Genomic DNA, 27821 nt, shown 5'->3' on the forward strand with positions numbered 1-27821 from the left:
AAATATGTATAGAATAGGCAATAAAGACACAAAGTAGATTAGAGGCTACCAAGGGTTACAAAGGGGTGGAGGTGGGGGTGGGGAGGTTATAGAATAAATTTTGAAAATTGGTAATGGTGATAGCCATAGCACAATGACTGTAACTACTGTCACTAAATCACACTTCAAATTGTTTAAAGGGCATTAAGACTCTTGCTTTGCACAAGGCTGATCCTGGTTCAATCCACAACACAACAAATGATTCCCTAAGCATCTCTGAGAGACTCCTGAGCACAGAGCCAGAAGCTGTTCCTGAGTACCACTGGCCCAGACACCCCACCACCACAAAAAGGGCAGAAAGGAGATTTCTACAGATATATCTGTGTCATTTTAACTGGAAGTTAATTAACTTAAAGGTGGGTTAAATGAGATGCCTCAAATCAGGGACTCCATGATGCAGGGTGGTTGTTTCTAAGGGTACTAATCTACCCTTTCCCTGGCTTTCAACATAGAGCAAGAGAAATACCTCCAGTTTGCTTTCTAGAGTTCCTTTCTGCATCCAGTAATATATAAATTCTACTCTTTGTTTAACTTGTTTGACATTTATGCAGAGTAATTCCCAGACCTCTTCCGGCATACTGTTACACAGCCATATATTTACACTTCAAGCACGAACCCAATGACAAATGGAGAACAGAGATTTGTTGAAAGGTGGAGTCTCAAAGGCCGGCTAGGTCCACTCACTGACTGGTCTGAACAGAAAAGGCAAATTTGCTTTTCTATTTCAGAAGGCAAGTGAAACTGAGCAAAATGACAATGAACATCAAGAAGCTGAAGATGATCCTGGAAACGGTAAAGATTGGAATGTCAAATCTACAGATGCTAGCCCTCTTTGAAACAGTGCTCATAATACCACAAACCAAAAAGTGTTAAGGCTCAAGTGCTTAAAGTGACACAGCTTAAATTTTAACTTTGAATTATAAAATTTTGAAAAAAAAATCCTGGTGTACTAGTAAATTCAGTCTATGTGTACATACTGAAATACATGCATGTGTAGAAGATATTAATATATACATGAGCAATTTTCAAAACGAAGAGTTATCAATGAAACTTACCCTGTATATTTATAAATCTGTTCATGCTTTCTAGTCTAGGCAACAGCCTTTCACAAGAGGTCAGATAACCAGAGATAAGAAATAGAGAAGAATAGCAAATGTGTTTGAGAACACAGAGTAAGGAATGGGGTTCAAAAGGTTAGTGGACATGCTCTGTGTGCTGGAGCCCCAAGTTCACGCCCTTGGTCCCCCAAATACTATCAGTTATGGTCTTCTCGCCCCAAAATCTTAAAGAGTTTTCTACTTCTACACAACATAAATTTGAATTATAACCTTCTATTTTAAATTCTTATTGTTCTGTAAAACACACTGTACAACTTGGCTTCCAACTATTGTATTCCAATGTAACTTTATAATGTCTTTATTTACATTAAACAATCAAAGATGGCACACTGAAAGTGATGCAGTCACTCATTCCAAGTTAATCTACCTGTTCTCTGCAATACACATTTTTGGGGGGCAGGGAAAGGGACTAAGTTGGGGTTGGTAGGGCACACCTGCTATGCTCAGGGAACTACTGTCAGTGCTCAAGGGACCATGAGGTGCCACAGATCAGACCCGGGTCTCCTGCATGCAAAGCTGTATATTTCTCTGGCATCTGTAGTATCTTGGAAAAGAAAGAAAGAAGGAAAGAAAGAAAGAAGGAAAGAAAGAAAGAAAGAAAGAAAGAGAGAGAAAGAAAGAGAGAAAGAGAGAAAGACGTCCCCCAAAAAAACCTCACAGCAAAAGATTATAACTTGCAGCTTAATTATTTAGAATGCTCATTTTCCCTCCGGACAACTTATTCAGGAATGGTTGTGGCAACAATAATTTGATATTCCAGATTCCTGTTACCATTCAGCTTTTACACAGAAAAAGTATTAAAATTAGAATTACAAATTCTTCCTACAATTGAAAAAAAACAAGATCGATATTTTACAGGTTCCAAATGAAACTACTTTGTAATGGAAAAAAAGAGCAGGCAAAAACCTACTACAATTAATCTTATGTAAACACAGAGAAAATAATGGCCTGAAATATTATCAGGATCAAGATTTACAAGAAAGTACCATGTCTGTGACTAGAAAGTCTTACCTAGTTTTCCCAAGCGCCTGAGTGGAGGCTCTTAACTGGCCAAGCAGCCCGTCCTAAGTTTGTGTGAGCACATTTTGGGAGAGGTTCCTGCTACACTTGTGCATTTCCACGAAAGGCAGCCAGAGAGCACAGAAGCTGAAGCTCTTCTATCAGTGTCCCTAGACTTGCCCTTTGTACAGGCCTCTACATTCCTGCTGCACGTCAGAACTATGCTGAGGAATGCAGGTCCTCTGCAGTGGAATGTAAACTTATTCATGTCACACTAGAGCCAGCAAGGAAGGGAGTATCAGGCAAGAAAATTGAGCTTATACCGGTGGGCGATTCTAATCTACAAAATAACGTGAAGTGTAACAACCGCAATGTCAACTTTTTCATAACCTCATTTCTAAAATTAGTCAAATTAGCCTTACTTTGTTGCTTAAATCTAAAGTTAGGGCCAAGTGTTAGGACAGTGGGGGAGGCACTTGCCTTGCATGGGCACTCCATACAGTTCCCCGAGCCCACCCTGGAATGATCCCTGAGTGCAGAGCCAGCAGTAAGCCCTGAGCACCACCAGGTGTAACACAAAACCATCTGTTTCTTTGGAACATAGAAAAAAGAAAGTTCACTGATAAAATCTTTGAACAGCACAATATACTTTTATTAAATATATATATATATAAAAAAAATCAGAAAACTTCTGATCTTAACCACTCCATTCTCAAAATCAGTAAAATATACAGGAATGAAATTTAATAGACATGAAAGAGGAAAGTGGGTTGACTTGACAAATACGTAAAATCTCTTAAAAATATGTAATTCTGACTCATTTAACTTAAATTCAATTTTTAAAAAAGTGATAGCCATTCCAAACAAAAATAAACACACAAAATGCATACAGGGTGTGTGGCTGTGCGTGTGTGTGTGTGAGAGAGAGAGAGAGAGAGAGAGAGAGAGAGAGAGAACTACAACTGTCTTTAACACCAAATATTGGCTCTTATCTCAAAACTAATTTAGTATTGGGAAAACTTAGGGTTCACTGAAGTTTTCCTGATTTTTTTCCCTCCCAGGTTCATTTTAGAACAGTGTTAACAATCACCACCAGCACGAATTAACAGAGGCTCATTTTCCTCTCTGCACAGTGAGTCTCGACATTTAACTTCTGCTTATAAAAATAGAGCCCAAGAAAAAAGAATGCAAGCAAAGGCCACGAAGCTATGCTCTCTGTATTCCACGTAGCCGTCCCTGGCCTCCAGTCCATTTAACTTCCAGAAGTACTAAACGTTTCATATTTACGCTATCAACGTTTTATTTAAAAAAAAAAAAAAGGAAAAAAGAAAGAAGAAAAAGAAAAAGAAATCCTCTAACCTGCACTGTCTTGGCTGCGTGCGAAGGTGCAGTTAGCGCCAGCGCGCCGCCGCCTCCCATGCGAGCTCGTCTCTCTGCAGCACTGCGCGCGCCCCATCTCGCCGTGCAGTTCCTCGCAGCGCGCCCATGCTGCCGGGCTTGTGCACAGAGCCCACATTCCTTCTGACGGCTAATTTCCTGCTCCGATGACCCACCCACCCTCCTGTCTGCAGTTCTGTGGTGCGCGTGTTGCAGGGGCCGTTTCCGCATACCGGCCGCATGACCTCAGCGGCCGGCTGACAGGCGCTCTTTATCAATTTCTATTAATTCATTCTCTGCTCTCGTGTGAGCCAGGGCCGGGGAGGGCCTTCTGCAGTGTCTGCTCTCCTCGGAGGCTTCAAGGTCAAACGTGTAGGTGTCCGCAGCCGTGCAATGCTGTTATTAGCGCTGACCCGAGCTGTACCCCACATCCTGCTTCCCACCGGGGGGTGGGTGATTTGAACACCTGGTTTGAGGGATTACCAAGGTAAAGACAGGCAGGAATTTAAATCTAGACGTGGAAGAAGTTGGAAGAGGCAAATTCTGCTGCTTCTGCTCTTTTGTCTCATCAAGAGAAAGAAACGTTAGGGGGAAGGGAGGGAGCAGTTTTCCGCTCCTGCCACATAGTAAACGGGCAAAGGACAGAGGTGTGAGGGTAAGTATTTTGCTAGTGTCTCTGGTTCGTGATGGCACTGCTGGAACAGCAGAACAGCTGCTGACTGTCTACAGAGGCCCGAATAGATCTGTGGCTGATCAGTCTGTACAACTGCCATGGTCCAGAAGAGCTTTTCCCATGAGCAAGAAGACACGTCTTATCCTAAACACCATGGTTGTGTTCATTTCATTGTATGTGACATTTCTGTGCCAAGTTAAACATGCAAGGAAGCCTGCATCTAATACCACTATATCTTTAAAAAGGCCCATTTTTATAAGATTCGCCGGAGACGCAAGCAATTCCCTTAAGAAATAACGTTTAAACAGATCTGCATTCCTTGCTAATGAGAGGAAAGGATGGGAAGATTTGAATGAATGGCTGGGCATGGTATGGTTGAGCCAAGCATAGGCTCAGTCCTGCCGCTAATCTCCCCACCTCAACAACAACCAAATAAACCCCCCAAAACTTTCAATTAATTTGTTTAGGCACAGTGAATCACAATACTGTTAATGACATCTTTATTCATACATTGTTCTAACACCACACCCACCACTGGAGTACCCTCTTCCCTCCACCAGTGACCCAAAGACCTCTCCCAGTCACCACCCACCTCTATTTTTTTTAATGGAGCTACTAAAAGTTTACCAAAGACAATACAAGGTTGGGTATGTGGGTCAAAAGGGGGGGGGCAGGGGCAGAGGGAGAGAAGAAATAATTATTATAAAAATGATCAGTATACGTGTGGGAAAATTCTCCACAATACTGGCCTTCAGAGAAACGCTTCCTAAAAGGACAATGAGATTACCAACAAATATGAATGAGAATGATCAAATATTGGCAAGATATGTAGAACCCACAACCCTAAAAACCTGCGAACAGGACTGCATTATAATGGAAAAAGTAGAACTCATCCTAAGATGGTTAGGTATACAGGTAATAAAACCTGGTTTGGAAACTTCTACCATCCTTGTGGTCAAACACAACTCCCCTCAAACATCTTTTGTATATTCTGATCCAGAAACATATTCTTAGACATATTAAGCTCTGCTGGTTGGGCTTGAGTAGTATAAGGCAGCTCTTCTCTACTGTGTTTTATGACTATGATTTACTTCAAACTCAAACAGTAGATGAAAAAATTGTCAGAGGTACCACAGCAGGCAAGGCACCTGCCCTGCCGATTGTCATGCCCAGTTTGATGCCTGGCACCACATATAAGGTTCCCCCTCCCCCCATCAGACTACCAAGAGTGATCATTGAGCTCAAAGCCAAGAGTAAGCCCTGGGCACTAGTGTGTGGAATCCAAAAACCGTAAAAAATAAAATGACTGAAATAAAAAAGAAACAGCAATATGATGCTTCTGTACACAAAATTAACTATATACAGACTTTTCCATTTTCACTTATAAAGATAAAAGCCTAGAAGACCCTATTCAGAGATATCCTTCATTCTGTGTTTACAGAATTAAACTAAAATTACACATCACGGGACAAAGTGGTAATCTAAAACAAACTTAAAGTTATTGGAAACAATCGTCATTTCACTGTTTTTGCTTTGGGGCCACACCCAGTGGTGCTCAGGGCTTACTCCTAGCTCTGTGCTCAGGGATCATTCCTGATGGGCTTGGGGGACAGATAATATGGGGTGCTGGTGATGGAACCCCAGTCAACTGCATGCAAGGCAGGCATCCTACTACCCACTATTGCTCCAGACCAACAATTATCACTTTAGACTATGTAAACTTCAAGGCAACATAAGACCTCTGATATAGTTATCCTGGAATATCTGTATCAGATTTAGAGTGATAAAAAAATTCTCTCAAATGGAAGTTTTCTTCTTTGAGATTTTAGAAAGAGAAGAGGTGGGGTTGAGAGTCAGGGCAGAGGGGACGGGGGTGGGGGGGGCGGCAGTGGGGAAGGTCACTGTCAGGGGATGGAGCCATAGTATGTTGGCAGACATCTGCAGAAATGCAAGTCTAGACTCATAGAGCATATCCATACTGTAATTTCAAGTTACCCCAATTAAAATATACGTATAAAATTGAGGACTTCTGATTTGTAAAACTGAACTAAATATGAATACTTAGTGCTGATGATCTAAATTCACCCTAATCAACTAAAACCATAATTTCAAAAAAACATGTAATGGAGTTTTGCAGCAGCTGTTGTTATTTTTATTGTATTTCTGGTGTTTCAGTTTTAGGGTTGTGGGAGTTTTGGTGGGGAGAAGCAGCTGGCTTCTGGGTCACACAAGGTGCTGCTTGGTGAACCATGCCTTTGGGGATCAAACCTGGCGCCACCCACATGCAAATCAGGCACTCTATCCCCTGGAGCCATTTCTCAGGGCGCTTAATTTTTTTATATGTAAATGTTTAAGAAATAACACTTATCTTCAGTGAGATTAACACATGAAGCTGTTATAAGCGAGGAACAAACTATTTCATCAATATAAAATCATTCCAAAAAATTGAATCAAAGTTTTGACAATACGTTTAAAGAAAACATTTACTTAGTGTTTATGAAAACACATTATCAGGTACATTACTATAAAAATATGTAATATATATAGAGTCAACATAGCAAATGTAAGAAGCAGAAAATATCAGTATCTTTTAAGGTTTAACTAAGACTTCAAATTTAATTAGTAAAAATATTAAGTAGATGATCTCAAAATCTACATTGTATACATTGTATTTAAAATCTAGCATAAAAATGCAGTGAGGGGCTGGAGCAATAGCACAGCGGGTAGGGCATTTGCCTTGCACGCGGCCAACCCGGGTTCGATTCCCAGCATCCCAGATGGCCCCCTGAGCACCGCCAGGGGTAATTCCTGAATGCAGAACCAGGAGTAACCCCTGTGCATTGCTAGGTGTGACCCAAAAAGCAAAAAAAAAAAAAAAAAAAAAAAGGCAGCAATATGTCTACTTAAGATATGACTTCACTATCTATTAACTATTTTTGATCCTTTTAAACAACTTTCAGTGTATCTAAAAATAATGTTGGAAGTACAATATAGTCATCCCTTCCCTTATATAAAAATATGTACATTTGTGTATTTATAATACACATACAAACGTATAAATAGAATTTATATCGTTATATGTAATTTAATTTATGGAATAAGAGGGTCCTAAACTGTGATTATTAGCAATTTGATCTAAATAAGCTTTAAAACTTAAATTTAAGTACAATTTGTTTTAGATATTAATCTCTTTTATAGATACAATTTACTCTTATTTTTGTTTCCAATAATAAAGTATGCACTTTAAACAAAAATAAATAAATTGAACTGTCGATATTTTAAGATATTTTAGGTATTTAAAGGTAAAAGAGTAATTCACTTATTCCCCAACCCCAACCCTCATTCCAAAAAAAACTGTGGAACAAAAACTATAAACTCCTTTACACTTAAAGCAATTCAAGTATTCTGCATAGAAAATACTGTATTTTTGTGACCCTTGTCAGATTTTAAAAACTTTACGAAAATTAACTTCTGCAAGAGAAATGAAAACATCACAAATAAGAACTGTGGCGATGAGTTCTAACACTCATTTATCCCAAGGATCATAAATGACGAAATCCCTAACTAAAGAATTCAAGCACCAAATGACCTATGATATCACATCAATTATAAACACAAATACATCAGTGTCCCCTTACTTACTTTGTTAAGACACTACCAATTCCAGTATTCCAAGACTATGAGAGCTTGCATTTATATAGATGTATAGCACATCTGTGAAGTTGTAGTTATAGCAACCAAATTCCCAACTTGATCAAGCAATTGAACTCCCTCTCTAGAGAACAGTTTTGCTCTGTGCAGAATGTTTCACGTCACAGTATAAATTAAGAGGTTCAGGGCTAGCCCAAATAATACTGAAAAACCATTAGCTTTTCAGGTAATGTTTATCCTGATGCTAAAACAAAATATACAATTAATATCCAAAGGAGGAACATTTTATTAAGCCCCATTGTATCTGCTGATTTTTAAAATCTGCATCCTTTCAACTAGAGACCCACTTGAATTTAAAGTTAACAAAATACATATAGCAACATCAAGGTCAATTAAACCCTCCCTTCAATGTTATCAACTCTAGACAAACCAAGTTGACATGTTTCACGACTTTATCTGGAACACTTCCCCAGGATTTCTCTAAAATCTTTAACCTATATCTTTACCTTATATGTATCATGGGACTACGTGAACATGAAGCAACTTTAAGTAGGACAAGTAGGAATTACAGATGATGTAAGACTTTAAGGAGTGTGGCTAAGCGGGTGAAGAATGCGAGCACAGAGCTAAGAATGATCTGACAAGGACAATTAATCAAGAGTGTGACGGAAAAGTAAAGAGAAAAGTATTAAAGAACTGCCAGCTGCCTACTCCAATAGCCATTTCTCCTTTTTCAGCTTATAAAAATAGTTATATATAACCAGGCAAATTGCATCTGAGAATGGAAAACCTCAAGGCTCGGGCTCCAGGTGGCAATGAGCTTGCCATGTGACGATGGGATGATGAGAGGGTATACAAGGAACATAGTTCAATGAATCGAATTTGGATTGGAAGTTTACAAAACTTCTTACTGCTCTGCCTTTTCTCCTGCTTCTCAATTCCTTCCACTTGAGAGCCGGCATTGGGCAGCCTCCCTGCCTACCAGCCTGAAGTAGAAGCCACTTGCAAGTATAAATAGAGAAGGAAGAGGAATTCGACCTTGCACACGGCAGAACCGTCAAGAACCATCCACCTGTAGAGTTCTTGACATAAACAAGAGCAAACTTAGCCCTTAAGTTTAGGTTAATAAAAACATATATAATAATAATAACACAAAATGAATTGTAATTAATTTAGCAAAAACATCCAACAAGATACCATTTGCCTATCGCCCCACCCCCATCCCTGCGGACGGAGATGGATCTCTGCCAACTTCTCCAGGCTCCTCCACGAACTTCTAATATGGTGCAGCCGTATCCCTTTCCTTCGTTCCCTTTTATTAACCCAACATTCAATAAATCATAGGCCACTGAAGTTATTTCTAAAAGGCAACAGGTTAATGTAACATTGTTAAACTTTTTTTAAAAAGTGCTCTTTCAAAAGGCCAGGTTTAAGATAAAAGTCTGAACCACTATGATCCAATGCATATTTATTAAGTGCTTGATATGTGTGTGCTGAGGAAGCAAAAATGAATAATACGGTTTGTAACAACCCCCCTCCCACCAATAGAGTCTTAGAGTTTAGTGCTGAAATGGAAAGGCTGATACTGATGGGAATACAAGGGCAGGAGTCCCAGAAAACAAAACATATGGTTTTCACAGGTGGATGAGTAGGGGTGGGAATGAAGTGACAATGATGAGGTGGATATTTCTGAGTCAGAACTAAGACACAGAAAGTTCTAGAGTCGGGATACGCTGCTTACTACAGCCATCAGAGATAAAAAAAAAGTAAGAGGTCAGGTGGATTTGTGGGTGTTTGCTGTGTTCTAACAAGCAGAGTTGAAGAGGACTGGAGCAAATCCAGATATGGTATGGAAATCCCATGCTGTCCTTTCTCTCCCACATCTTCCACCACCCTCCCCCTTTTTTTTAATGCACCAGCAAAGCACACACTTCAGCATCGCCCACCCATCCACCTTCTTCATGCTACCCCGTAACAGCTGCAAGGTGCTAAAGAAAATAAAAACCAGAATACTCCCTTTGTTTCACCACTCTCTTCAAATCTCCTAAATACCCACCACTGAATTCCTGTATCTCTGCACTGACTACACCCATTCTTCCAAGCAGAGAAGGGGGTGGAGGCCTTGTGTCCTTTGAAACTAACACCTGCCCCTTGTGAGCTTCGCCCCCTTCTGCCACCGCCATTCCTCTCCCCCCTACTCTACTGATCACTTCCATCAGTACCCACACGTGTCAGAACACGTGCAGGCAGCACTTTTCAGCTCCCACCACGCTCTGCTTCCTGGTTCTTCGCCCCAGCACTCTCCTCTGAGACGGGTTACTCATGAGCACCTGTCTCCACTCTCGCCTTACTGGATTACACCGTGCACTAGGCAAAATGACCTGCCCTCAAAAAACTTTTTCTCAGTCGGCTTTGCTGATGTACGACAGCATCTCCATGTGTTTCAGTACCATATTCTAGGTGGGCACATAAGAGGCCCTCAAGAGCACTTGTAGGGAAATGAGTAAGATGGGCATAGAAAGAATTGCAAGTGAGCAATTCAGGACAGGGGTCTGGATAGAAGAGCTCATTAACACTAATTCAAGGTAAGAGCTCTCCTGAAAGGGTAACCAATAGCTTATGGGTAATGCTCCAATTCCAAGATTTGGTCCTATCATTCTGCTAATCTCGTACCAAGAGATAAGATAAAAATTTAGTAAAAAATTTTTGGCAAAAACTTTGGTAAAAATTTCTCCTCCAAAACAAAACTGTTAAGACACAATGCATTCGAACAATCAGATCTTTTTGCTGCTATTGGACCACGCCTGGCAGTGCTCAGAGCTTATGCCTGGCTCTGCACTCCGGGGTCACCCCTGGTGGGGCTCGGAAAACCACAGAAGGTACCAGAAATCAAACTCGGGTCAGCCGTATATAAGGCAAGTGCCCTCCCACTGTACTATCGCTCCAGCCCAGAACAAGGAGGTGTTACGCATTAAAATTTTTTGACAGTTTATAGATCAGCACTTAAAACCTTTAATCCTACATTTCAGAAAAATCATTGTGAATAACTTGTGTTCTTAAATCTTCTGGCAGTTACCATTATACTCCTCACATCCTTATCTATCAATTTTTAGATGCACTTTTTTATTCTGCTCTGAAAGTTGAAGAATTTTTGTGTCTTCTTACTTCCTCTGCTCTTTTTGATCCACTAGTTTCTGGCCAGGTTGCTATCTCATACCAAGAGACAAGAGAATAATGGTTCCTTTTGTCACACCTCTTTGGCTGCCAGAGAAGCCACAATCTAATCTGCATATTAATCTATCTTCATACCCACTCTAGGAAATAGTCATGATCCACATTTTATATGCAATGAAACTGAGGTTTGGACTCATTATAAATACTAATATTTCAAAAGGAAAATATATTCACTGTTCATTTTTTATATAGTTGCTTACTTACCAAAAATATCATATCTGTTCTTTTGTTTTTAAAATTTGGGGCCATAGCTGGCAGTATTCAAAGACTATCTCTGCCTCTGGCCTCAGAAGTGACCCTTAGTGATGTTCAGGGGACCATCTGTGGCGCCAAGGATGACAACCACCATAGTGGTGGCCACTGCTGCCGGGTGGAAGGCAAATGTCTTACACCTCCTGTTCCGGTTCTCTGACCCTGTTTGTTTTTAAATAGCTGTTGGAACAGATGTGGGAAAAATGACTGTAGAAAACAAGGTTAAACGGTCAACTGAAGAACACTTTCTTTCTCACTTCCTCTCCCTTTCTCCTTTCACTCTTTCTCTTCAATGCCTAATCAGTGCTGTCGTGATTGTGCCTGTCCATGAAGGTCAATCTTCCCTTTAATGTGTACCTTCCAGAACTCCAATCCTCATTTCCTTTCATACCTTTAGGGTACATCTAATGTCCAATAAAGATACCCTTCTGTAACATAATTCATCAGTGAACAGCTTTTAAAAGACCACACTCCATCTTCTCGGAGAGCCCGGCAAGCTACCGAGAGTATTCGATATGCCAGGCACAGTAACAACAAAGTCTCCAATGGAGACGTTACTGGGCCCGCTCGAGCAAATCGAAGATCAACGGGAGGGCCTTTACTTTACTATTACTTTACTCCATCTTCAATAAGGTATCATCAGACCTGTAACAAATGTGCACTCCTTCCCAACCATAAGTTAATATCCCCGTGCAATTCATTAGTTCTTTACAAGAGAAGAAGAATATTTAAGTATCTTTAGTCCCCACCACAAAAAATACAGAATCTTAGTCCCTCCCACAAGAGTACAGAATCAGTGGTTCCTATCACAAAGACATCAAACTGTTTCTTACAATGCTGAACCCCTCCATTACTGAAAAAAACTAGCAAGTTCTTAGAGCAACCTACCATCTAGCATGGGCAAGCAGAGAGTAGCCTGGGTTTCTGAAACTCAAGCAGCACACTGTTTGGCATGTGAATCAGAATGAGAATACTTTTTCAGCCTCTCAGAACTGATTAGGTCAATGTCTTGTTTCTCCACTTATCATCATTATAGCCGCCACCTCCAATTTAAAATGTAGCTATTGAGATGCCATAGCACAGTTTTAATTTTCAAATGATAGGTGTGCTTGCTATCCAATGAAGGAGAGAGAAGCTCTAAGGAAATGGACACAGCCAGTGGATGGGACACATCTCCCTGGATCTTGTCAGTGCAGAGACAACTGCGCGTACCTACTGCACCAGCTTCTACAACCGACCTAGGTAACTGTAAACAAGGGCTCTCATTCAGGCCACCCCACCCATACTTTCGAACTCATGCAAGCCTCAACCTGCGCTTCACTCAAACGTGTGTGTGTGTGTGTGTGTGTGTTTGGATTGCCCTCTCTCAACCCTATGTCTGTGCCAACACTCAGGTTCTTTATTGTGTCCAATTTCCTTTCTGATCATAAACCATAAACCTACATCTAAATTCACTTCCCTAAGTGAATTCGCTGGAGGGGCTGCAGTGATAGTACAGTGGGTAGGGCATCTGCCTTACATGCAGCTGACCCAGGTTCAGCTGATGTGATTTTCGGCATCACATTACTCCTGAGCACCGCCAGGAGTAATTCCTGAGTGCAGAGCCAGGAGTAATTCCTGTGCATCGCCAGGTGTGACCCAAAAAGGAAAAAAAAAAAAGAGTTACCCAGGAGTACCATCCACAAACAGGTCCTTGAATAAAGCCATTTTGCTCAACTTCATTTCTTTAGAACATAGATGAGAACAACAACTTTGGCCAACATTAAATGAAAGGACCAAAAAAAAAAACCCTATTTTCAGTTACCCCTATTGGGCCATTATGGCAATGATGGTTGGAAGGGAACTCTATGGAGGGGAGGTGTGTGCTGAAAGTGGGTAAAAAAAAAAAAAACAAACAGGATGGCCTCTCAGCCCAAAAGGGAGGAGAGAGACAGAGACAGAGAGACAAAGAAGAAAAGTGCCTGCCATAGAGGCAGGCTGGAGGGAGGGGAAGGCAGGAGGGATATGACAGACACTGGTGGTGGGAAATGTACACTGGTGGAGGGATGAATGTTGGAACATTGTATGACTGAAACCCAACCACGAAAGCTTTGTAACCGTACAACATGGTGATTCAATAATAAAATGATATTTTTTAAAAAATAATAAAATACCCCTATCTTTGGGGACCAGAAAGAGTACAATGAGTAGGCACTTGCCTGCATGGGGCCAAGCATGGTCCAATCCCCCATACCCCATATGATCCCTGATTATCACCAGGAGTGATTCCTAAGCACAGAGCCAGCAGTAAATCCGGAGCACCGCTGGGGACTGCCCCCAAACAAAACACCCCTATTTTGGAAGGGATTTTGTACTCTGTGTGTTCACTGCTATGCCAATTTACCCTTTAAATGAAATTCAGGCAATTTAGAAAGATTTTTTTTTCAAATATACACCCACAGGGCTGGAGCGATAGCACAGTGGGTAGGGCATTTGCCTTGCAGGGGGCTGACCCGGGTTCCATTCCTCTGTCCTCTGAGAGAGCCGGCAAGCTAGTGAGGGTAGCCCACCTGCACGGCAGAGCCTGGCAAGCTCCCATGGTCTATTCAATATGCCAAAAGCAGAAAAAACAAGTCTCACAGTGGAAACGTTACTGGTGCCCACTCAAGCAAATTGGTTAACAATGGAGGACAGTGCTACCGTGCTCATGCCCACATCTCCACAGATACAGAATCATATCAAGAGTACAGATAATTCTGCTTTCTTTGATTATGCCAGTATTTAATGTAAAGACCACAGAGTTAAGACTCAGTACAAGTTTCCATTACTGTCTGCTATTTCATGGAAATATCCTTCAAAACTTGAAATCTACCAAAGCTGTTCTAGAATGGCCGGCTAACCTTAAATACAAAAACAGCCAAAGAACCAATGCTAACTTCTGATGGCACTCCAATGTCCTGCAGTGTCCACTGGCGGTTCTGGTCAGTGTGCTGCCCGCCACAGGCATCCTAGGGGCCTGGGAAGTGCACCTATTATGTTGCTACCAGGCAGGCAGCCTGCCATGGTTGATGGCTCACACTCCAAAGCCTGAGCACTGGAAGCTTCACTCCTCTGTGGGGATTCAGGTCCCCAATCCCTCTGCACATCCCCCCACCTCCCACCAAGGGTCTTCATTTCGACCCTTCTCCTGGAATCTTCCATATTCCCAGGCTTACAGCCCACACAGACTTACCTTTTCCTTCCACCTGCAAGTCCCTACCTTGGTCACTACACCTGACCGTGATGTACAGAGCGCTTATCAGATGTTCTTTATAGAAGAGTTATAGATGAGACCTTTAACTTATCAGACCAACAGAGATGCAGTTTATGATTAAGTCGGATGTGTGCAACTATTTCTATGAAAGGGCTCTTCCTTGAAAAGTCTCCGTGATAAAACTCATTCTCCTGAGAAATCAGATTCAACATTTCTACTTGGATACTGCTCTCCCGCCATCAGGACTGTGACTAGTATAAACTCCGAGCAAAATCTCTATGTAATAGTACCACAGGTCTCAAATAGATAGCATGCCGGGGCACTTTTTTTCCCCAAAAATAAGATGTGAAAAAATAACTGGCAATCTGGTACAAAAAGAATCCAAGGCTATGTATTAACATACAACCTAAGAAAACTATCTTCTCTGAAGACAACACAAAAAACAAGATGAAAGCGTGCTGAAATACAGTCAAAGCTTATCTTTAACAGCTTAACTGCTTTCAGAGAAGCTAGTAAGCAGAAGAGAAAAAAAATAGCCTAACTTATTTTACAGTAACTTTAAAACAGGCTTTAGTACTCAGTCTAGTTAGTTTAAAAGTGACCAAAAAAAAAAAAAACCCTAAGTACATGACACAATTTCTATTAAATTCCTTAAATTTTCTAATTTGGAGTATTATAGAACAATAAACATAATTACTATTTTCCTACGTATTATATAGAACATACTTAAGAACATTAAAACCAATTCTAAAACTGAAACTTTATCTCGGACCATTTTTATCAATAGTGAAAAACCTAGAAATGCCTCAAGTTGGTTCCAGAACACTACAATAAAAATGATTATCACCACAGTGTCACAAATTTGTTGGTTCCCAAGGAATATAAAGTGTAGCGTTCAAAGTCTATTAAGTATGCAGTAGTATTATAAATAAGACAATGCACATACTCTAAAGTTAAAACACTTCTTTACTAACAAAACAAAGATGTTAACCATCATCTAAAGTGTTGGACAATGGCACCAAACAAACATGCTATACACAAGGGTTCCAGAAACCTTCAATTTTTTTCAAAGTGGTATCTGTGAGGTGCAGTACAGTGAAGCACCCTAAAGTGGGGTATTTACTTCATGCTCTCTTGCCCCGCTGCTGAGTATCTTCTAAAGACAATTAAGAGTGGAGAAATTCTTTCCTCAAGATACTTCACTACCCTCTGCTTGTCACTATCTTAATATATCAGCCTACCATGACTACCACTGTAAACAGCAAGTTACACATAGAAAAGCACACCCTGCAAAAATAAAACTTTACAAAAACCTAACTATAAACTGCATATCGCTGACTCCAAAGCAGAGTCAGCTCCATCTTAGGGCAATGTTATGGATAGCAACAGGATATTCATAGGATAAACACCACTTGTACAAAATACTGTCTCTAAAGTGGGTATTCCTACTAAATTTATAGTAAAATTCATAAAGACACCATTTCTATCACTGAGGTTGTTTGGAATGGGGAAGTGTGCAGAAGCTATCACTTGGGATCGCAAAGGAATTCACAGACCCTGTACCAGTTAGAAATCTTATCAAGAACAATACTCATGTATGAACAAAGACACAAAACTGAAACTACCCTTATTTATTTAAAACGAGGAAGAAAGAAAAAGAAAAACAAACACTATTCAAAATGTCAACTGAGAAATTCCATAGAACTAAGGAAATGTGGAAGTCAAATCAGTTTTTCTTTTGCTTGGCAATATCTATCATCTTTCTCACCTGATATTAGGTATCAAAGCAATTCCATGAGAATTAAAGATCTGAACAATATTCAAGTACTCTGATCTGATTCAAAAGTAAATGTTCACGGTGAATTCCTAGTCAAAACTTTCAATGGAATGGTCAGCTTACTTAACGTGCATCCTAAAAACCAATTCCTGGGCTGACAGGATAAAAACCAGGTTAACGTGGAGAATCATCTGTGAATGGGGTGTTTTATGAAACCAAGCTACCATTAATACTTAATCCATATTACTCAAGTCAAATCTAAGTAATTTCTAGATAGAGTAATATGGATAAGTCACAGGCATCCGCCATTAGGACATGACCAGGAGAGACACTTAAAACAACCTCAGAACTATTCCTAGGGCAACATCCCCGGAGCAAACAAACAACTTGGACAGAGCAAATGTCACCAGGTGCAACATGAAGAAATCATCTATAAATAGGACTGGCTTGTCACTTAGTCTGAAACACCATTCCTTCCTTCATCCCATTAAAGCACTAATTTTGACAGCCAGCCAAAGAAGAGTAACTTATGTCATCTTTTAAAATAATCAGACAGAGAGTCCAATGTGTTTGTGAAACTGGTCTGAACTGCAAGTTCTCTTTCTTCTAGAACAGAAGTGAGAGCAAGCTGCTATTCGACTAGCTGCTAACAGCTGGTAGTCAGGCAAACCATCGCAGGCTCATTCAACTGCTACAGGAACCATGGCGATAAACTTAGCTGTACATTTAACCCTGTATCGAGAAGATGATGAAGTCACAACGTTCTGTTCTCTACCAACTATATACATTTCCAACCACATTCCTTAGAGTAATCCATCATGATAAGAAATATTTTTAAAATTTTTTTCCTTTATGGAGATTAACTCAGTTACAGAAAGCTCAAGCAACTAACATTAAACAGATGTTAAGACCCTACTAAGAGCAGGGCCAAGGAGATGCATCAGAAAGCTGGGGGCACACACTCGAACCCTGGACTTCTCTCAGGTCCCACATCTCCCTCCACAACAATGTCCCCAGTCATCAATGAGAGAGACCCTGAGTTCCCCCAGGGGCAACCCTAGACATAAACACAAACCAAAAAGTATGAAGTCAACCCTTCTAAAGAATTATAGAGAATTTTTAATATTTTGCAAATATAAAAAAAATTATTAACTGAAATAAACAGATAATGTATGATCTAAAGCAGATGGACGTGAAAGAATTTTTTTAAATGCTGAAATATTTAAAATTTTAACTTGAATGAGAAATATTGGTGATTTTTCCCTCATTTTATCTTCAACATTTCATACAAAAATTATTCTTCCCTTTAACATTAAAATTACGTGTGATTTAAAATTTTTCCAATGCTTAACTATTTCCCTCTAAACTCCCCAAAGAAACCATATAGTAAGTCCTGTGATCAAACGCATAGGAGATCACTGCTACTTATTCTCCACTCCACTGGGGAGAAGAATTCATCAAATTTTAGGAGCCTATCACAGGACCATACCACCCTTCCTACAAAGAAATCCAGGAGGGTACATCCATCACCATCCTTTACTTCGTTTCCTCAGTTATGAAAGAGAAGTAAAAAGTGAGCCTCAACAGACAATTGTGTTACCCTAAAGGAAAGAGAAACAAAAGGGAATGCCCTGCCACAAAGGTGGGGCAGGTGTGTGTGTGTGTGTGTGTGTGTGTGTGTGTGTGTGTGTGTATGGGGAGGGGGAGACTACTGGGATCATTGGTGGTAGAGAATGGGCACTGGTTGGAGGGATGGGTACTCGATCATTGTGTAACTGAAACCCAAGCACGAAAGTTTGTAAGTCTACAACTGTACCTCATGGTGTTTCACTAATAAAAAAAATAAAAAGTTAAAATGTTTATGTTTTAAAACAAACAAAAAAAAAGGTAACTGTGAGATTACATGATTTAATAGCATAAGCATTTTTAATAGTACCTAGAAGAGATGGTTGTGAAATTAAATGATTCAATAATATAAACCTTTTTAATGGTACCTGGCAGAGAGAAGCAGCACTACCCATACATACTAATCCATTATCAACTTATTACTTCTATTATTCATTACTTCTATTACTACTACTGATACCAACAATGCTGATTTCTTTGTCTATAAAAAGAGACAGGCTGGCAGCAGAGCTTGCTCTCCTCGTGGGGCCACTTTCCAAGGAGATCTCCTGCCAATATGATCTCAGAAAAGCAGAAGGGCACAGAGGGCATGAGCCCTGCCCAGAGGCTGGTGTTCGGTCGGCAGCATGCCCCTGGCACTCAGTCGCTGCCACTCTGGCCCATCCCAAAGTCCTCTATTCCCCTCCTCTTCCTGATCCGGGCCAGCCTCGGCCCTCTGCCTGTCTTCACTGGCTTTTCACAAAACTGTGTTAGTGTGTTTAAAATAGATTAACGTGCCTCTGGTCCACTGGGAGCCCTGGGCCTACTGAGATTTATTAAAAATATAGTTTAGGGCCCAGGGATGCCGAGTGGTAGAACATATGCTTCACACCTCTGAGGCTTGGGTTTCATTCCCGACAAACACAATATATATATATATATACACATATATATACACATATATATATACATACATATATATATTACACACACATATATATATACTTTATCTTTGAAATTTCATAGGAAATTATTCCTTCCTCTAACATTAAAATTATATGAATTTAAAAATTTTCCAATGCTTTAATATTTGCCTCTAGCCTTCCAAAAGAAAGATATATAGATATAGATATTTAATTTATAGATATTTTTAAGGGGGGTGGCAGGAGGGAGTGGGGAAGGCAGGGGGATCCCACAATGTGTCCAGCTCAGGAGGCCTGGTAACCCCCTGGCAAGTCTCAGCCAACTGGGTACGCTGAGTGCAAGGGACCGAGTGTTGCTCAGGCCCTTCATGCTGGCTGTAATTACCTGGGCAGTGCCGGGGCCTCCAGGGCTACACTTAGTTGTGCTCTCAGGCCTCCAGGGTCACACCTGGCAGTGCCTGGGGGGACTCCAGGGCCACCGTGATGCTGCTCGGGGACCATGTGGCACCCGAGGGCAAGTTTAGGTCAGGCGCATGCGCCCTCCTCCTGTACTATCTGCCTTCTGATTCTATGCATGGGAGACTCAGGGTTGTGGGGGAAATTACTGCATCTGAGTAGTCAAGACTAACGCAGTTCCAGTAACTTCCAAATAAAGGTCATGAAAAATAAAAAATCTTGAGTTGAATCAGAAAGATTTCACTGTGAGAAACCCCATAGGCGGAGGGGAGGGGAGAGAGAATAACTACTAGACTCAGTGGCTGGCCCCTCAGGAAAACTGAAGGTAGAACTAGATAGGCAGCCACGTGAGGAACAGATGAGCCTTAAACCTCTCTGATCCCCCTGCTGGGAACTAGGTACACATCTGGCCCCCGGCCCAGCCAATGAGACAGCAGCCTCAAGAATACAAGGTCAAGACAGAGGTACCCACCATCAAATGGTAGAAACATCGGGGACATAAGGTCGTAAATCAACAATGGGCACATACAAGCCAAAGTCACGGGGAGAAAGAAATGAATACCCTGAGAGAACGGGAAGCGAGTCCACAGACAGATGCAAAACTGAGAAACCATATGGTCTGAGCCTCGGAGATGTCAACAGTCGCTGGCTGCCCACCTCTAGTCCCATGTGGTCTCAGTGAACTTCCTCTGCCTCTCTGTAGATGTTTGTGAGGCTGCCTGTTTATGAAGGCAGATTGCATTCCCTGGGAACAAGCGTGTCCTGAGCTAGCCTGCCATATTCCTGTAACAAACGAGCATGTCATCAGAATGTCTTCTGCGCCTCCACTCTGCTCAGGAAACTGGGACCCGGTTTAGAGCAGAAACTCTTAAAGATTTGTGTATCACCACCCTGAGGCACTGCCTTGAGTCCAGGGAAAAGGAAACGGAGAAAAGAGTCGAGAAGAGAAAAAAACATCTGGAAACAAAGTCAATTCTGTAAATATTCAAATTTAAAGCTCTCTGGGGGAAACTTTACAAAACATCTCTACTATACCTGCTTCTCGGAAGAAACATGGATTCCTTGATGAACACGGAGCCAGAGAGCAGGATATACCAGCAGGTCCCAATATCATCAGGACTGAAAAGAAAAAGACAACAACCAAACGATTAGAACGCTAACCAAAAAAAAAAAAAAAAAAAAAAAAAAAATACTTAACAAAAGTGGCATATCCACATGACTACTGTAAAGCAATAATACAGCTGAAATACATACCTTAAGAAACTATTCTACTCTTGGAATACGTATTCAAATTATTTTTCATGAGGACTGGAGAAACAGTGTAGTGGGTAAGACACTTGCCTTGCATGCAGCCGACCCAGATTCGACCCCCAGCACCCAAGAGAGTAGCCTCCAGAAGAGTCAGGAGTAAGTCCTGAGCACCACTGGGTGTGGCCCAAAAACAAAATAAGTTTTAGGGAAAAAGTGTGTGTGTGGGAGGGGGTTGGGGAAGGGCGAAGTCACGTGCCTTACACACAGCCAACCCAGCTCATCCAGGCACAGCAGAAACGGTCCAATCAGCTCGGCCACGGAATGATCCCTGAGCACCACCCAGAGCAGCCCAATCACCCTCTACCCAATCACCCTCTACCCCACCAAAAACAAATAAATAAAAAGGACAAGTGCTGTCGCGTGTTCCAATATTCTTACTGATCTGCTATGTTCGGCTAAGCCACCTCCTGAGGCTCATTTTGAGGATATTCAGTCCTATGTGGTTATTTCAAAACAAATCAAAACCACAGTGAGAAGTAAAACATAAACAGAACCTATAGGGGGGAGGGAGGGATACTGGGATCATTGGTGGTGGAGAATGGGCACTGGTGGAGGGATGGGTCCTCGATCATTGTATAACTGAAACCCAAGCACAAAAACGTGTAAGTCTACAACTGTACCGTATCATGGTGTTTCACTAATAAAAATTTTTAAAAAAATAGAACCTATAACAAGAAACCCGAAGTCCCACTGCTGTGCACACCCTAGTTTAGATATTGTCGAATTGTTCTCCACAGGTGGTGAGCAATTTGTATGCCTACCTGCTTCTGACAGCCTTGCCAATACAGTTTGCCAGAGAGCAGGTCCCTGAGCCATGTCATCTCATTTAGCAGCATTTCATTATAATACTGAGGAGGCGCTGCTATTCGTATGTCAGTTCACCTAAAGTCACAGTTTCCGAGACTCTTCAATGATCTTAGGTGAGGACTCGCTGCCTTTATTTAATAATTCTAAGATGAGGGCTCTTCTGGGGCGTAGCAGTCCTCGGAGAAGAACAAAGACCCCTGTCTTTGGGGGGTTTATGTTCCAGTGGGATGATACAAATTATAACCACAAAATAATAAATTAGAAATGAACACAGGGCCGGTGGGGTTGGGTTAGGAAAGGGGTGAAGTGGCCATCATTTTAAATGGCAAGTGAGGACACGTCTCAATGAGGAGAACACTTGAGCGTGGGTGAGTGAGCCCAGTGGGTCCCTAGGGGACCAGCACCCCAGGCGAAGGGCAGGCAGAGGAGGCACAGAGACCTGGGTGATGACAGGTGGTGGCTCCCAGCAAGGAGACCCCCGTAGTATGGTGGAAGCGGAGAGGTGTCGAACAAGCTGAGAGAAGCACAAGTCTTTATCAGAGGCTTCTGACCAAGCCCTAAGCTTTAGCTAATCTGCGTGATAAAAATGACATCTTCAGCAACTTCATCTTTTTATTCCTTTTTTAAGAGGGAACTGCCAGCAATGTTCATGGGAACTGCTTCCAAGCAGAGTCGTGATGCAAGACTACTTAAGGGTCGGGCCTGGAAATGCAGCACTTTCTCCACCATGGTGCTGAGCTCCAGGCCACAGCCGGCAATGCTGGGTGTGTGTGTGTGTGTGTGTGTGGGGGGGGGGGGGGGGGGGGGAGAGGGGGGTTGGTGCTGGTCGGGGACACACATGATAGCCCTCTGGGCTAACTCTTTCTTTTTTTCTTTCTTTCCCTAACAAATATAAGCGTCCTTTTCCTTATGTTTTCCTTTTTGAAAATTTTTATTAAAGCACCATGATTGACAAAGTTTCTCATAGTTGAGTTTTTTTTTTCTTTTTGGGTCACACCCAGTGATGCTCAGGAGTCATTCCTGGCTCTGCACTCAGGAATCACTCCTGGTTGTGCTTTGGGGACCATATGGGATGCCAGGGATCGAACCCAGGTCAGCCGCGTGCAAGGCAAACGCCCTACCTGCTGTGCTATCGCTCTCATAGTTGAGTTTTACACATAACAATGCCCTATCACCAATCCCACCCCCAATATCACCTTCCCTCCAAGAGAGTTCCCAGTTCCCCCCCACCCCCAGTCTGCCCTTTTGACAGGCACCTTCTTAAGTATGGTAGTTAAGGTTGTTAAAGTCTCGGTCTCCTGAGTTCAGTGTTGCTGACTGTGGCTTGGATATTTAGCTCTACTGCTCCTTGACATCACCAACGCACACAAAAACCCTTGACCCCTGCCTGCTCTTGCTTCTCTTCGGTCTTTTCTCCTTGCCTCCACTCGATTTCTTTCTTTCTCCCTAGACTCTGAGGCCAAGGGTGATCTAGGCATCCAGTTATCTAACTACTATATAAAAGTGGCATCACGCTGGAAACACCCTTTTTCTTATTTTTATCAGCCATATCACTTTTCCTGTGCAATCAGCACATAACTTCTGGCCAATTTTCTATCGTGTTGTGAAACTTTTTCTTATTGAGCTGCATTTTTTATAAAAGTGGCTTTTGGTAAAATTGCAGCATACACACACAGCGGAATACTGCTCAGCTAAAAGAGGAAATCTTGCCCTGCACTCCAACTTGGATGGAACTGGGGGTGGAGGGGGGGGGATCACGCTGAAAGAAATGAACCAAAGGGAAAAAGCACAAATACCAAATGATCTCACTCATATGGGGAGTATAAGGCAGCACAGAAAAGGACGTGGATGCTAACAGACCTTGAGAATATGCCTACAGAACTGGTTTTGTAAAGGTGGAGGGATGGAGTGAGAGTGGGAAGGGCCTAGAGAAGAGGGTGGAAGAATGCAAGTGCTCTCGTGCTGGCTGAGAAAAGACCTAAAACATTACACTGACACTATCATGGTGACTAAATAAAATAAACCACATACCTGGGTTAACAAAGTGAAATTTTAGCCTTTGAAATGTGACCGATTATCGTCTTTCCTCATTTGTTATCTTTGACTTAATCTATTATGTTTTCGTCATGTGTTTTACTTATGTCAAGTTTATCCAATATCTTCAGATTCAGTTAGCTCAATCACTATTTTTCATTGTAATTCAGTTAGTCAAAACAAATCTTCTTTAACCCAAAGATCACCTCTGTCTCATACTTTTAACCAACTGACCACTGGGAGCTGAAGCCTAAGATGGTGGCTTTACTGCTCCAAGACGTCCGGCTTTGGCTAAAACGTGGCTCCCATCTCTCATTCCAAGGTGGCACATCCTAATCTACCACCACTGCTACGTTCCAGCCTGTGAAAAGGGTGCGGAGGGCACACCCATTTCTTTTGGGAGACCATAGAAGTTGCACACTACACTCCCCAGAACACAGTGAATCAATCACATGTGTTTTAGGAAGGACTCACTGGCAATCTCTGCCATTTACCTTTCTTTGGTAAATGGACTGTGTTGGAATCAACCACAAGTGTGTGGGGAGGGCTGAGGGTAAATAGAGAACAGTATGACAATAATAGTAGGGAATGATCACATTGGACAAGAACTGAGTGTTAAAAGTAGGTAAAGGGATACTCTTGATAACCTTTCAGTATCAATATCGCAAACAACGATGCCCAGAGAGAGAGAGAGAGAGAGAGAGAGAGAGAAAGCGCCTTGTGGATTACATTTTTACATGGAACTAAATTCTACTTAAAATTCAGAACAATGAAGTAACTTAAAACACCATCTAAAAAGAGCTAATCATTTCTACTTTGCTACTTAAAGTCCCCAAAGCAAACCAACATTGATGGCTCTCTCCCGCAAAGGCTTTTTTATTCTCAATTTGAAAACTACTTGGTCTTCAAAAACAACATGGTTAAGCACACATAATGAAAGACACTTTCAAATGGAGTTTAATTCTTAAAAAAAAAAACCATAAAAATATAAATGACTTCTCAGATGAAAATGTCAGGTACATTCAAATATAGTTTCTTCTCTCCCCAATTTTTAAATCACTAGCTTTTGCGATCAGCAATCACTGATCAAGTTTCAGGTCTTATTTTTTTTTTTTGTGGAGGGATGTGTGGACTTGTCTTCATAATATAAGATGACAGCATTATTATTGAACACTGATTTAAATCAAGTAAATATCATGCCAGATACAAGAAAGCTCAAAACTTTTTAAATGATACACAATGACAATGGCTAGAGCGATAGCACAGCGGTAGGGCGTTTGCCTTGCACACAGCCAACATGGCCGACCCGAGTTCGATTCCTCCGCCCCTCTCAGAGAGCCTGGCAAGCTACGGAGAGTATCTCGCCCGCACGGCAGAGCCTGGCAAGCTCCCCGTGACGTATTCGATATGCCAAACACGGTAACAACAAAGTCTCCAATGGAGACGTTACTGGGCCCGCTCGAGCAAATCGATGATCAACGGGAGGGCCTTTACTTTACTTTACTTTACAATGACATTTTAAAAAAATTACTTTGTAAACTTGTGTTACCCCGCTATCATTAGAAGACTGGTCCAGGAAAATAAAATCTTAAAAAAATAAAACTTGAAAACTAAGAAACCAAGATAAATTAGCAGCATGGTCCTGGATAAGATTGTAGAATTGAGGCCAAAATTCGGAACAATGCTCATTAAGTGCAAATAACAGTGAGCTTTATCTTTAACCGTGTCTAAGTACGATACTGGTCACCACTGTCAGCTATGACAGAGGTTATGACAAACATTTGCTCCTTTTTTGGCTACTCCGCCTATCCATTCTGGAAGCATAAACCTTGGCTTTTCTGGAGCTACTCATAAAGGACGCATCATGGAAGAGGCAACCAGGGCTGGACACAGGACCCAGGGGTTACAGAGCTTGCCTGGTTTGATCCTTGGCACCACAAAGGGTCCCCCAAGCCCCATCAAGAGTGATCCCTGAGCACGGCGCCAGGCATAAACACCAGGCACTGCCTTCTGTGGCCCAAACCAGCCCCACCACCCGATCCCCACCGGAGAGAAAAACCTCTCACTGAGCTTACTGGCCATTTACTACATACCAGGGCAAAAGGGATATTAAAGATTTTTGTTGTTGTTTTTGTCTTTATGGGGGACAGAGGGGGAGGCTTGTGGCACACCCAGTAGTGCTGGGAGTTGTCCCTTGCCAAAAGACATTAGTAACTTTCATATCAAGTTGTCCCATCGAATGAGTCATGTTTTGGGTCAGAAAGATGGTAGAGTGGGTCGGGTGCTTGCCGCACATGCTATGGTTCAATCCCCACAAGGCGTAAGGTCCGCTATGATCCCTGAGCACAGTGCCAGGGGTAATCCCCGAGCACAGCCTGGGACAGTCCAAAAACCAAATCAGTTTATTAATAAAGATTCCAGTTTCACTTAGGATGTCAAGGTGCCTTTCTAAGTGATCATTAACTTTTTTTTTGAAATTTTTATTAGTGAATCACCGTGAGGTACAGTTACAGACTTACAAACTTTCGTGCTTGCATTTCAGTCATACAATGATCGAGTACCCATCCCTCCACCAGTGCCCATATTCCACCACCAATGGTCCCAGTATCCCTCCCACCACCCCTTCCCATCCCCTCCACCCCACCCTGCCTCTGTGGCAGGGCATTCCCTTTTGTACTCTCTCTCCTTTTGGGTGTTGTGGTTTGCAACAGCAGTATTAAGTGGCCATCATATTCGGTCTATAGTCTACTTTCAGTACGCATGTCTCATCCCAAGCGAGCCCTCCTAGCTCCCTTTACTTCGTGGTCCCTTCTCTATCTGAGCTGCCTTTTCCCCCAATAGGCGAGGCCGGCTTCTAAGCCATGGAGTAATCCTCCTGGTATTTATCTCTACTATTATTGGGTAGAACAAAAGCAACCGGTGTTGGTACAGATGTGGGGAGAAAGGGACTCTCCTTCACTGATGGTGGGAATGCCGACTGGTTCAGCCCTTCTGGAAAACAATATGGACGATTCTCAAAAAATTAGAAATTGAGCTCCCATTTGACCCAGCAATACAACTTCTGGGAATATATCCCAGAGATGCAAAAAAGTATAGTCAAAATGACATCTGCAATTATATGTTCATTGCAGCACTCTTTACAATAGCCAGAATCTGGAAAAAACCTCCTGAGTGCCCGAGAACAGATGACTGGTTAAAGAAACTTTGGTACATTTACACAGTGGAATAACTATGCAGCTGTTAGAAAAGATGAAGTCATGAAATTTGCATATAGGTGCATCAACATGGAAAGGATCATTAACTTATTAACTCAGTCATCCTAACAGACCAGGAGGCAGAGACTGTTATATCCCCATTTTCCTGATGAGAACGGAGGGACAGGAGCCTCTGTCTTGCCCAAGGTTTAACGGTCATTTCCAGCCAGCAAGAATACAAATCCCACCCCCAAGAAAGATCCCTTGACACAACACTTCCACTGTGGAGAAAACCCACTTTTTATTTATAGGCATACTACATAAAATACAAGCATTAAAAAAAAATCCAGTTTTATGAAAGTAAGCAATTAGAACAAAGTCCACAAAAACAGTGAGTCTTATTCTAAGGTAATCTGGAAAATGCTGTAAGCCAGAAAAACCCTCTGGCCGAGCAAACAGAAGCAAAGATTAAAAATGGAACCATATCAATCTAAAAGTTTCTGAACCACAAAGGAAATGATGATCAGAATGAAAAGGCACGCAACGGACCAGGAGAGGCTTTTTGCCCACCACTCATCTGGGGCTGGAGAGATAGCACAGCGGGTAGGGCATTTGTCTTGCATGTGTTCAACCCAGGTTCTACTCCTATGTTCCTCTTGGAGAGCCAGGCAAGCTACCAAGAGTATCCCACATGCACAGCAGAGCCTGGCAAGATCCCCATGACGTATTAGATATGCCAAACACTGTAACAATTGTCACAATGGAGGCGTTACTGGGCCCGCTGGAGAAAATCGATGAACAACAGGAGGACAGTGCTGCAGTGGATCTGATAAAGGGTTACGATTCAACATACATAAAGAACTGGTAGAACTTCATAGGAAAAAAGCAAACAACGCTATCCAAAAAATGGGGGAAAAGAGATGAACAAAAGTTTCCTCAAAGAAGACATACAGATGGCCCACAGGTCTCTGAAAAAATGCTCCGCATCAGTTGCCGTGAAGGAATTTGCAAACCAAAGCAACAGTGAGACCCCACCTCACACCGCGAGCCTGGCCGGCAGCACGCACTACAATCCTCCTTCCCCACAGTGGGCCTGTCACCCAAGGGACCAACGGCACTTTGACATGCATCAAGGAACA

At 41.9% G+C, this 27821-nt stretch overlaps 1 protein-coding gene across 4 annotated transcripts in view; it reads right to left on the minus strand.

The window, feature by feature from the left end:
• The window catches only part of RAPGEF2 (Rap guanine nucleotide exchange factor 2), a 236510-nt gene that overhangs the window by 111861 nt on the left and 96828 nt on the right, over nt 1–27821 (minus strand). For all 4 annotated transcript variants that reach the window (XM_056118804.1, XM_056118805.1, XM_056118803.1 and 1 more), the window contains exon 4: nt 20372–20455. In XM_056118804.1, the coding sequence (XP_055974779.1) occupies nt 20372–20455 (84 nt within the window). The remainder of the gene's footprint in view (nt 1–20371; nt 20456–27821) is intronic.

Source organism: Sorex fumeus, unplaced genomic scaffold (assembly GCF_029834395.1).
Source record: "Sorex fumeus unplaced genomic scaffold, SorFum_2.1 ptg000039l, whole genome shotgun sequence".
Classification (NCBI taxonomy): Eukaryota; Metazoa; Chordata; class Mammalia; order Eulipotyphla; family Soricidae; genus Sorex; species Sorex fumeus.